This window comes from Chiroxiphia lanceolata, chromosome 4, assembly GCF_009829145.1.
Source record: "Chiroxiphia lanceolata isolate bChiLan1 chromosome 4, bChiLan1.pri, whole genome shotgun sequence".
NCBI lineage: Eukaryota > Metazoa > Chordata > Aves > Passeriformes > Pipridae > Chiroxiphia > Chiroxiphia lanceolata.
The window spans coordinates 44,152,555-44,165,933 of record NC_045640.1 but is presented as its reverse complement, the minus strand read 5'-3'; the positions used below and the strand labels follow the sequence as shown (position 1 = coordinate 44,165,933).

At 35.8% G+C, this 13,379-nt stretch overlaps 1 protein-coding gene across 1 annotated transcript; it reads left to right on the top strand.

Moving 5' to 3' along the window:
- Positions 1-720: 720 nt before the first annotated feature.
- Positions 721-13,356, top strand: TDO2 (tryptophan 2,3-dioxygenase). Its single transcript, XM_032687032.1, has 12 exons — positions 721-860; positions 1,222-1,327; positions 2,550-2,640; positions 3,268-3,338; positions 5,047-5,174; positions 6,722-6,908; positions 8,733-8,840; positions 9,784-9,895; positions 10,013-10,070; positions 10,592-10,671; positions 11,276-11,366; positions 12,537-13,356. Exons 1-12 carry the CDS (start codon positions 826-828, stop codon positions 12,688-12,690), a joined length of 1,221 nt encoding a protein of 406 aa, XP_032542923.1. The 5' UTR covers positions 721-825; the 3' UTR covers positions 12,691-13,356.
- Positions 13,357-13,379: the final 23 nt, after the last annotated feature.

The window sequence follows — 13,379 nt, the reverse complement described above, 5'->3', positions numbered from 1 at the left end:
TTTGTTTGCAGTGAAACTGACCATTAACCTTTTTTTTGGAAAGGGCTGGTGGGCAGGAAAGAAGTGCGTACTAGTTACATGTTACTTCATTGTGTGTTAAGCTGATGAATAAATAGAATTGAGTAACATTCGTCAATAAATGAGAGCAAAACTTTTGCATGAGGAGATAAAATTAAGAAATTGTTATGAATTAAGCCATTGAAAAACCAGCATGACATATACATGATTGCTTTTTGGTTTTTTACTTAATCTGTGTGCATTTTTTGAAAGTATGTGTATTACTTGAAACCTCTTTGAATAAGAACTACGCAGTGTGCCCTAAGAATATGATTCCTCTTCCCCTCAAATCATCCTCCATAAGTTTCATTTTTTAAACTTAAAAGTATCTTGATACAAGACGCTGAAAGTTGAAAACCTACTTTAACGATTTCTGTATTTATTAAATATTGCCTTTTTCTCACACACAGATGTTTCATTGACTTACTCGTTACACCAATTTCCAAAGAAGCAACTGGTGGAGACCTTGCAGTAAAAAGCATGTGCCATAGGACAAAACAAGCATGCCAGCCATTCCTTTTTTAATTGGTTGAAAAAAACCCACAACCCTGGAGAGCCAACAACACATGAACTTATTGACCTTTGTGCTGTGATAGTTTCTGTAATTATTGAATAGTGGGGATGGGCTGAGGGGCAAGGAGGGGAATTTGGGGGTTGGCCTAGGCAGTGAGATAAGGTTACATATAAGGCAGCAGCAGCAGCAGATTTGGGAATACCAACGGAGTATATTCCCTGGTGTGCAGTTTAACCTGTTTGGATCCTGGAATCATGAGTGGTTGCCCCTTTGCGGGGAAGAATTACCTGTGAGTCCTTCCTCTCTGCGTTTTGCTTCAAAAATTCAGTTCTAATAATACAGCGTTAATATGAATGTCTAATGATACAGCAAAATATGAAAGCTCAGAGAGAAATTACTTATTAGCAGCAAATAAGGACTTGTCTGAGCACTTTTTATTTGATGAACTAGATGTAATGCTACGGGCTGTTACTGTGACAAGGAATTTCAGGCATACTATTTTTCTCAAAAGCCTGCTTTACTTGTTCTGTTTCTCAAAATAAAGCATTGTTTGAATGTTTACTAACAGATGCATCTGTTAGTAAAAAGGGAGGTATATTAATAGTTCTTTAATTAAATGACATTACATATTTACTTAATTTTCCTCTTAGATTTAATTTTAACAAGCTATCTTTGGAAGATGAAAATGAAGACAAATCACAAGAAGGAATAAATAAAGCCAGCAAAGGTGGACTTATTTATGGAGAATACCTACAAGTAAGTTTAAGGATTTCTTGTTTGCTGTCCTGGTTACTCATGATTTGAGGCAGGACCTGTGACTGACACTTCTCCCAGCAGTCAGCCAGTCACTAAGACAGGTCTCCAAGTTCCCTTCATCTACATGAGCTCTCCATGTGTAGTAACAGGCACAGATGGCTGTCTCAACTGGAATGGTGCAGATGGACTGTGGGAAGGCTTCTCAAACTATGAGGAAGATGAGTGTTTTGAGTGGTTTGGTAGGGAGTTATTCATATTGGTAAACCTAAACTGTAAAGTGATGCACCACAAAATGCTTTCTTTGGTCTGACAATCACTATCTGGCAATTTCTCCATGTCAACAGGCTCTGTGCAATTTCCTTGAATTATTTCATGAAAGCCCAGAACATCTGGCTGAAAAAATATATGCCAGAAATCTAGGAGATAGGATGATTACCAGGGGGGACAAAAAACCCCAAACCCAACCAAGACCTGCAAAAACTAGAACTAATTAAGAAATAAGTAAAAATAAAATGTCATTGGCAATAAAAGAATCTAGATTTTTTTTTCTTTTTGTGACAGCACAAACTGAAGTGAGAGGAATTACTTTGTGCTTGTTAACTAATCTGTTGACATTTGTTCTACTGTATGGAATCTTGCAAAGATTTCTTTTTAGACAACTATAATTGGATTGTAAATTTGACTCAGTTAAAAAAAAATAGTAATGCCAGAACTGAAATGTCTAGTACAGCCTCAAATCAGAGTTCTTATGCAGATATTCCTGTATGTTTACATGAAATTTTACTGTAGAAACTCCATTTTCATTGAACATGACAGTATACATGTAAGATCTGGAAAACATGCTGGGTTTTGTTTGTTTGTTTTTGTTTGTTTTGCTGTTGTTGTTGTTTTGGTTTTGGTTTTTTTTTGGTTTTTTTTTTTTGGTTTTTTTTTTGTTGTTGTTGTTTTTTAAAAATAATTAAAAATACCCTTAAAATGATTTTCCAAACTTTATTACTTGATGTACCTAAATGTTCTATTTTAGGCAAGATTTTTTTTAAAATTTAAAAGTCATACCTGAGACCATTTAGTCTAGCTTCTCATATAACCTAGAATGTGAGGTCTATAGGTATAGTTTTTAAAAATATTATCCTTAAATATTAGCTGTACACAGTTGAACTACCATTTCTCATAGCAGAATCGAGAGTTTTACAGAACAGTCTTTTTTATTATTATTTTTAAGCTGAACAAGATATTGAATGCTCAAGAACTTGAGAGTGAGAAGAACGGGAAAAAAATCCATGATGAGCATCTTTTCATTGTGACGCATCAAGGTAAGTGGGAGGAGTTCAGTGGGGGTTTAGTGACATTTTTGCTACAGGGAGTTAATTGTTGCTGAAACATGCAATACACAGTTTGTTTGCTATGCAGTTTATTGTAGGCAAATTTTGTGTGTGGTCTTGTGCCTTCTCTGAAACTTCAATCCAGTTTTAACCATCTAGAATCTGTCTAGAAGTCAACATACTGGTTAGGGACTCTCTAACTGCTTATATCTACCTGTTTTGCAGGCCCTGGCCTGATGATATTTTCCTGTTATTGACAGGAAACATGTAGATCGTAAGCAGCTCTGGAGTTAGCTTTTACTGGAGTACCAGATCTGGATTTTCTCTTTCCTCCTTTTGTAATGAACATTCTGTACAACAAATATCTGATGTGTAAAACATGTTTTAAAAAATTCTGTCAGCATTCTTGACTCTACATTATTTTGTGTAATACTTCAAGTAAAGGACAGCGTACTGTAACAGGTAATAAGTTTGTGTGTCAACATGTTTTCATATGCTAGCAGGGTAAGTGTAAGCTATTAATTTCAAATCAAAATATAAGAATTTCACTTTCGCAGAGCTAGGAAGAAAAAACAAGTAGCCTCAAAGCTGATGCTAATGGTGCCTTTCTTGTTGTAGCATATGAACTTTGGTTTAAGCAGATTTTGTGGGAAATGGACTCTGTGCGAGTGATCTTTCAAAATGGACATGTAAGTTAGAAGCAAATATTAATTTGGGGAAAATTCAGCCCTGTCTTTCTCTTGCCTCCTGCCTTTCAGCCTGATATATTTGGGTTTACTAAAGCACCATGTTCATGTTCTCTTTTCAAAAATAGCATCAAAAAATGATGCCAATGAAATTTGGCTGAGTGGCTCTTATATCCGGATAGTGGATATTTTTGATCAGCAAAATCTTATTTCCTCCTGAAGTATGCCTTTTGCATAGATCACCCTCCAAGACCAATTTCATTGGCCAAAATGCTCTCATAATGCTCTCTTACTAGTACTGGGCAACAGGAGAAACTTAACTTGGAAATACTCTACTGCAGAAAAACCAGGCTCAAAGGCAGAACTGAAAAACAGAGGGCTCACAGGTATTTTTATGACAAAAAGTCGCATCTGCCTTTGCTCAGTTTTTCAAGTTTACATATAGTATCCTTCTGTCCAATATCTGCTGTGGGAAAGAAAACTCCTTTGGTAGTTTTCATTACATGAAATATTACATACAACAAAAAAGCAAGAAGAAAATCACATTGTGTGAGAATTTCTGAAAATGACAAATATAACAGTAATATTTTGAACATCTCTAAACATTTGTCTAAAGCTGAACACTTAAGCTTATAACAATAGGTAACAATGGAAAACTCTTGATTTGATACTACATCTACAGAAAAAGGCTGACTGCATGCAATTTGAGAAATACCTTGAGTACCTCATGAGCATGTGTCTACAAATTAGACCAGGTTGAAAGAAGAAAATTATCTCTGTTGTCCTCCGCATTCATTATTTTGTTGGCTTTTTAGTTTAACATTATATCAAATTATAACTGGTTCAAATCAGTTCTTAAATAGAACAATTTTTTGTTATTTAGTTTTGGGAAAAATGAAACCTTGCTTCTAATCAGAATTTGAAATGTCAGTGTTAAGGTCAAGTACACAGCCAGGCAATTAGGGAAATTATTATCATCTGCCATTTTTGTAGTTTGATATTTCCTGGTTGCATACTCAGGTGTTAGAGAGAACTTTAATCCCACTGAAACTAAAAGATATTTTAGCAGACTCTTCTGCAGGCAAAGTATTCAACTTAGCCAAAAAAGTTCTGTGTTTTCCATTTAGTATTTTGTATTTCCCGCCAGATGTAGTTCTTCTCTGTTCTTCTCTGCTTGCTAATGCACATTTCTGATAAACATGTTTTAGATGTGCTCTCCTGATGGACCTCTCAGATTTTTCTGCTTCTCAACTTTTAAGTAATTTCCACACCTGATTTATCACTTGTTCCTTCACAATAATAGAAATTATTATGAAAGTAATTATAACAGAAAGCATAATATAATTATCATATTATATCATATTAATATTCTAGTTAATGGAAATTATAATGATATTATTTTGGTCTAGAATTTAAATTCTTTTACTTCTATTTCGGTCAAAAACATAGAAAAGAAAAAATTCTTATATGTTTGGCCTACTTGTATCATCTGTCAGAAAAAAATTCAAAGATTTCAATCTTTGAAAAGTGTAGTTTCAATTTCAGTTAAAAACAGAGTGCTTTATTCTACGTGAGATTCTGCAGCTATGGATTTCATGTGGGAAGGACTTGGGAACATCACTGTGTACAACAGTGAAAAGATGTGAAATAACTTGGTAGGACCTAGAGAGAACACCATTCTGTCTGGTTATGATCTTTCTTTTTTCTACAGGTAAGAGATGAGAGGAACATGCTGAAGGTTATTACTAGAATGAATAGAATTTCATTGATTCTGAAATTACTTGTGGAACAATTCGCAGTTTTAGAAACTATGACTCCACTGGACTTCTTTGATTTCAGGTAAATACTTACTATTCTTCCACAGTAATCCACTAGCTGGTAATTCCTGTCTTTAGAACTGATTGTGAATTTTGCATGTGTGCTGACAGCATCATCATTCAGCAAGGTGGGAGCATACCTTAGAGGGACAAACATGACATTAAAGTGTCAATTAAGGTCAATTAAGAAATTGAGTGTGAGTCCAACATGTTCTGCAAAGGAGTACAAATGAATAGTTGATGCTTATGTGTAGGATGCTGCTGAATGGTTTCAGAGTCAAAAGTTCAAACAATAGAAATAGCTCATGGTTCTGTCAACAATTTACTTGAAACTTGGTGCTACACAGTTGCAACGTTTTTCTATGGTAAATCATAGAAGTACTTGGGTGAGAGAAATGCACTCTCTGTAGATTATAAAACAGGTTTTTCGGGTGTCTTGGTTTGCATACTGTTTCTTTCCTTCATGTTTTCAGTGGGTCTACAGAGCTGGAAGCTTCGAGTGGCTGAAGAAAGCTTTGCTGTTCCTTCTCCTTTCTCCATAACTTCTGCTGCCCAATCTTGCTGGGCTGGATGGTTGGTAGCTCTTCTGCTTTCTGCCCAGGCTTTCTTTGGGATCCTTTGGCTCGTCTCATTGCTCCCATGGCACTTCTGTGTCTTCCCTCACTTCATCTGGGTCCTTCCACCACACTACCATGTGTGACAGCTTCATCCACTGTTTGCCTTCCTGTTCTTCTGCTTCTGTCACTGACCTGTCTGACTTCTGACCTCAGTGCCATCCAGCATCCCATTCACTTCTACACTGTTTTAGTACCCTTTCCTTTCTGTCTTTTAATGTTCCCAAATTAAATTAGCCAGAAAACTAAAATTTTGCTTCTCTTGGAAGTTTGAAACATCTGTAATTGTCTAGCTGTTCAAAATACTTTACAATTATCTAGCAATGTGGGATTTCAAGCTACTTTTATTAGTAATTTTTTTCAACACAGACAATTTAACTCTGAGAGAATGCCCTTAATTAATCCCTCAAACAAAACGCACTAATTCTATTGTATAGAATAAGGCAAAATATAGTATTGCACATATATATTATATATACCAATATATAGGAATTATCCTGAGTAACAAGCCTATTTAAAATGCATTCATTGTTCACATATTGCTGTGGAAATTTTTGTAATATCTATTTGGGGTGAAGCTGCTTATTCTGTTTGGAAAGAGAATATTTACTAATGTTTCCTCCTGTACATCACATGCACAAAGCTGCCACTTTAAAACACAATGCAAGCATAAGCATGTGAATGTACCCCTGTATCCACAAACAATATATAACTAGAAAATGTGATTAAGTTATATGTACCTTGTCGTTGCATTAAAATAGCTTTTTCCTTTTCTTAATTGCAGTCATATAAAAAATGTTCATATAGCTGTTTGATGTTCTTTAAAGGTGAAATATGGTTGGTTTGGGGCTTTTTTTGTTGGTTTGTGGTTGGTTTTGGTTTTTCGAGAAGAGAAACCCATCATTGTCAAATTATATACTGCATTTTTGTATCTTCTTTTCTTCTGTTCCCAAAGATACCACCTAAGCCCAGCCTCAGGTTTTCAGAGCCTGCAGTTTCGCTTGCTAGAAAACAAAATTGGAGTTCCCCAAAGTCTGAGAGTCCCTTATAACAGAAGGCATTATCGTGATAACTTCAAGGGACAGGATTATGAATTACTGCTTAAATCAGAGCAAGAACCAACACTACTGCAACTTGTGGAGGTAACAATGTCTGTCTTAAACCTTGCTTCATTTTCCCCCATCTCCTAAGAATGTCCTTCATTGGTGTCAGTGCCAAATTCTTCTTAAGAGAAGAAAGCATACTGGCAATTTCCCTGTCAATTGTGTTTTGGATTTTTATCAACATTTGTATGAGAGTTAGTCATTAGTAAACCAACTGACTTTTCACAGCATTTCCTTTCATCTCAAAATTCTGACTGCTAAACTTGTAAATTGCACTGTGGAAATGCAAACTAGGAATGTAAATATATTGTTTCATTTGCATTGTTTTTCATGACTGTAAGACCTTTTGAAAAAAAAACTTTAAAAATATTTCCACTGTTAGTGCTGGCTATTAGAGAGGTTAAAATCACTTACCTTGATTTAATGACTTGGTCTCAGAGTTACAAATGACTCACAGTAATTTCTCCAACTCCCTCGTCATCTTCATACACAAAATTCACATAACGGTGGCCAAGAGGGCCAACGGCATCCTGGCTTGTATCAGCAATAGTGTGGCCAGCAGGACCAGAGCAGTGATCTCTGTACTCGCCACTGGTGAGGTCACAGCTTGAATTCTGTGTTCAGTTTTGGGTCCCTCACTACAGGAAAGACATTGAAGTTCTGGAGCGTGTTCACAGAAGGTCAACAAGGTTAGTGAAGGGTCTGGAGTACAACTCTTATGAGAAGCAGCTGAAGGAGCTGGAGTTGTTTAACCCCGAGAAAAGGAGGCTCAGAGAGGATTTTATCAATCTCTACAACTGCCTGAAAGGAGGTTGTAGCAAGATGGGGGTTGATCTCCCAGGTAACAAGCAACCGGACAAGAGGAAACAACCTCAAGTTGTGCCAGGGGAGGTTTAAACTGGATATTAGGAAACACTTCTTCACCAAAGGGTTTTCAAGAACCAGAACAGGCTTCCCAGGGAAGTGGTTGAGTCACTATATCTGGAGGTATTTAAAAAGATGTGTAGATGTGGCACTTGGGGACATGGTTTTAGTGGTAAAATTGGCAGTGGTGGGTAATAACTGTACTAGATGATCTTTTAGTTCTTTTCCAACCTTAATGATTCTATGATTCTATGATAACTTTTTAAAGAAAAATGCAGTATAAACCTCAAAAACCATCATCCACTTTATTAGCCCTGTCTGTCTACTAATACCTGATATAGAACATTTAAATTTCTTTATCTTTCCTTCATTAACTTAGATATCATGCTCTTGTATCTTTCAGATGAGAAGGAGGAAAATTAAGTGCTCTCTAAAGGGAATTTGACCATAAGGATTCCTATTTTTCCTTCCTAATTTAATTTCCATTATTAAAAAGAAACCAAAGAGAAAGCTTTGCAAACTGTCAAGTACATTTCTAGCTTGTATCACCACATATTGTGGTTTAGGTTAATGACAGATGGCTTGATCAGTATTCAGCCTATCTGACATGATAAAAACTGGTTCTACAGATGGTTTTATATCTTCCTTCTGAGATTTTTCATTACAATTATCCTATATATATGTGGAATAAGATTGTTTTCCTGTATGTACATGGGAGTTTTTTTCAGATATACCCTTAGAATGAGACAACTTTTGTCTTCTAACACTGGTCATTTAATCTGGAACCTGTGGGGGGTTGTGTACGGCACCATTATGCAGGTATAAGTCATCATACGTGCCTACTCCAGCAATAAGCACTTCTAAAGGATATTAAACTGGAACAACTGAAGAAGTAAAATTTATGTTGGTATAACTTGTAATTCTAGGGTAATGAGCTTGCATTGTTATTGTTTAAACACACCATTATCATAATTGTTACTGTTATTATTATTATTAAAGGCATGGCTGGAAAGAACTCCGGGACTTGAAGCAGAAGGATTTGATTTCTGGGGACAATTCGAAGTGAATATTTTAAAAGGTCTAGAAGAGGAATTTGCCTTGATACAGGTATATGGTATATGTGTACTATTGAACTATCTATAATCAAAGACAGCTGGCAAAATAACATTCCGTCATAAATTTGATTTTTGGCCCACTTACAGTCTCTCACTCACTTCACTTAATCTTCATCAGTCTCTGTCTGCAAGAAGCAGAAAAAAATTGCAAATTCTTCAGGAAATTGAAATAGTTTTGTAATTTGACATCTAAGACCATTTAAAGCACGAGATAGATGGATTATTTTGATTGCAAAAGAGATGGGTTAGTATCAATGGAAGGGCCGGAGCTGATTTTACTGAAACTACAACTTCACCTTTAGTTAGTACTTGCATCTACAGTCCAGAGTATACACAAAGTTTGGGCCCCTTAGCTGTAAGTATGGAATGTCACTATTAACAGCCCATTTCTTGGGCAATTGGCTGCTATGATCATTTGAATTACACTGGCACATAAGCAGCAGAAAATCCCTGAATATTTTAGGACCTTTAGCTTTAAGTACATTTTTAATGAAAAAAAATCATAAGAACTAATCAATTTCCTGACAATATCTGTTTATAACTTTCTAATTTACCTAAACTTTTTTATATACACTTTTCTTACCCAAAGCTGTGCAAGGATGTCTTCTTTTTGCCTTGAAAACAAAATAAATCAGACTTCAAAAAAATTAAGATTAAATGTTTTTAAGACCTCTAGACCAAAATTAATGTGATACAAGTTTGTTTGGACATTCATTCATCTGAATTGTGTTGCCATCTATTTAATTGTATATTTTGTGGTAATTGCACTTTTTAAAGTCAGTGACTCATGTATCTTGTTTGAAAATACAGTTCTTACATCTAAGATGACAACTTCAGAGTATTTATGATGAAAATAAAAGTTGCGTAATGAATTGTTCAAGTGCTTAATTTTCCCTATTGAATTCTAAAACCTGTTTTTGTTTTAAATATCAAAGGCCAAAACAGAATCAGAAGAAAAGGATGACTTATTGTCCGAATTCCAAAAACAGAGAGATGTACTACTTTCATTATTTGATGAAAAACGCCATGAACATCTCCTTAGTAAAGGTAGATTGTAATATTTTACGTAAATTTTTAAGTTTTATACATGATATATATAATCACATAATAGCATTAAATTTGCAGGAGAATCAATAACAAACTAAGGACATTTGTATTTTGCAGGAGAAAGACGGCTGTCTTACAAAGCACTGAAAGGGGCCTTAATGATCTACTTCTACAGGTAATGTTGGAAGATGTATCTTTAATGCTTTTAGGCAGGAGGAGAAGGGAAGATTAAGAACACCAGCACAGATTTATATAGGTTGGAACAGGCCTTGGAAAGTAATCTAATCCAATCCTCCACAGAAACCCTAATTTGTTAGACACAACTAGAAAGTCAGATCAGGCTGCTCAGGGCCGTGTCCAGCTGAGTTTTGAATGTCTTCATGGATGGAGGTTACATGGCCCCTCTGGGTGTCTGGTTTGTGTCTGACCAGATGGTGCTCCTCAGACAGTAACTAGAAAATGCCTTGTTTAAACTGTTCTACCTGTCCTAGAAAGATTTGGAGTACTTTTCCAAGTAGGAGGGAAAAGGTGCAGATTAAGTCGTAGGTGGCAGAAGCATTTGTTAAAATATCCATTAACATTTCAATACTAATTTAGGAAAAATATATGTAAAGTCACTAAGCACCAGTGAAGTGCTTCTTTGAAAAATACAGTATAGGCCAACAAGTCTCACTGTCTTCTCTTTCATTTTCCAAGAGAGGAGCCTCGTTTCCAGGTTCCCTTTCAGCTTCTTACCTCCCTTATGGATCTCGATGTACTCATGACCAAATGGAGATGTAAGTTTCACTTTTTTGACTGTGACGCTCCCTCTTTTAGATGCAAGTAAATTTTTCTGTCTCTGAGTTATACCCAGTCTTAGAATCGAGCTTTGGAGTTAATGCTTTACGCATGATTTTTTTTGTTTGTACTTCAGCCAAAAGGAAAGATTAAGAGCTGCTTCTGTGATAATATGATACATAGGTATAGCTGTCAATTCTATGACCTGCTATAAGTTAGGTGAATTCTATTATTTAAGGGACAGGTATATATTTTCCAAATGTCATCATGATGTCTCTTAATATGAAAACATTCCTTCTCCTCCTTCCCTATCTAAACACACACAAGTGAATGTATTAATTCTGTATAATCAGGGTATAATAATGTATAAAAATTAGAGTGTTCATTTTGAATTAACAATAATTTTGTATTAGTTGACTGATGAGTGGCAGATTTGAGTCCTAAATTTCTCAAAACCTAGTAGTTCTGTATCTCTGTAAAGATCTCTGTGTACCCTTTAATATTTCAGGGACGTATCTTGTCATGACTCTTTGGTTATATCTAAACACTGAACATAAATTCAGTGTTTAGATGCATGCCATTTTCTTCTTTTGTATCACTCAGATAACCATGTCTGCTTGGTGCACAGAATGATTGGCAGCAAGGCTGGCACTGGAGGCTCATCAGGCTACCACTATTTGCGCTCAACAGTGAGGTAAGAATAATGTGTTTCCCCTGTTACCTGCAACAACACAGTTCATAAAACCTCTAATGCTAGGAGACATATTTCAGATAGTTCATTGGAGACCAAAGGGCTGCTGCTTCTCATTTGGGACTCTACCATCACCTCCTGGTTGTTGTACGTTTATTTATCAGGTTGACATATATAAATTCCAAGCCTTCTGGGCCAAAAAAACCTTCTTTTGATCACTCATGCAAAGTGCCATGTATAATTCTCAGTCAAGGGATCCAGACGTTACTGTGATAGCAAATAGTATTAACCCTGTCTTATCTAGTTTGTGTGCCACATAGCACAAGTTAATGAGGTGACACAGGCTGGAAATGAGTCCCGTCTACTGTGCAACTGATGAGTTTCTTTATTCCTTAGTGTGACCACTAATTGCAAAACCTGTGGTACTTCAATTTGGGATTGAATATAATCTTAGCCGATAGTAATTAATACTCTCAAGCTGTGTAGGCAATGATCAGAAACATGTTTCCTTCTGTTGGATGAAGCAGCAACTTAAAAGGGATGGTTGTGGTCTGAGGACAGAACTCTCTGAATGAGTAGAACTTTTTGTACACAAAATTCAAGCCTTCTAGCTGCAATTGTTCTGACAGTCCTGAACAACATTATGTAAAAAAGCACAAGGATATTTAGACCTCTTTATAAGAGGATCCTGAGATTTGTTTTCAAAAAGAAACTGTACATAGTCGCTGACTACTATGTATGGCTGTGGGCAACAATCACCATCACCACCATTGTAACAGAGGGTAGAGTAGAAAGCAGATGGTTGAACTGAATTTGAGGATTGATGGTCCACTGTCTTTTTTAGAAAGCCTTCCCAGTCTTCCTTAATTTCAGGTTAACACTGTTCCTAGATAAATACTACTACGTATCTACCACAAGAGTGAAGGTCTGGAGATTATACCCTATGTACTCTGCAATTTCAGAAGAAAGATATGACTATAGCAACCCCACTCCCTTTTTAAGCCTAATCTGCTATGCCCCAGAAACAGTTAGGTTTGTATTCTTGCTCTGCAATATTCAGGAGGGTTAGTGCAGAAAACTTATTTAAATTAATAAGATGGAATGATTGCTGAGGATTTAGAAATTATGGCCTTCTTATGCTGATGTATTTATTATTCCAATTGTCTTTTTCAGTGACAGATACAAGGTATTTGTGGATTTGTTCAATCTTTCAACATTTCTAGTGCCAAGACACTGGATACCAAAGATGAACCCAACCATTCATAAATTCCTTTACATGGCAGAATATTGTGATAGTTCCTATTTCAGCAGCGATGACTCTGACTAGACTGCTTTTCTAGACTAGTTCCTGTAAAGAACTTCATGACTTTCACCTTGAGTGGTGCTACCCCTCAAACAACAGCTATTCTCATGGAGTGTAGGAGTGTAAATATGTATTTATGTATGACAGCTATGTGAATAGTATGATCGGCTTGTGGAAGAAATTTAACTGTTTGTAGAAAAAATAATTTGTATTGAGTTAGCCTATACTAAGACTAAAATGATATCCCAATACAACTCAATGACCAATTTAACTCTTAGTTGGCTTCTTAAAACCTACACCTAGAGAGAGAGTGCAAAGTATATGGAATTATAATGATCCTGACTTATTTGTACATATTTTTGTATTTGTTTGTTTGCCTAATGGCTGTTACTAATTTATGTCTGATTGAGGATATAATCAGTCTCATCATCTTCAGAGGAATATCAGTTTCTGAGCTCTACTGCAATTTCAAAAGGAATTTTGGGTTAGGAGTTTCAAAAGCTGTATTTAAAAAGTAAGTCCGGAATCTATAGGAACTGCAGCATCCTGAACTTATACATACATCAACAATCATGTTGCTACATATGGGTTACATGTGAATGTAAATCCCTTCTGTAGAAATACTTACTGTTAAGAATAGCAGATATAAGTACTTACTTTGCACTTCAAATAAAGCAGTATTAAAGCTCATCTTTTGTTAAGTCTTCTTCTAC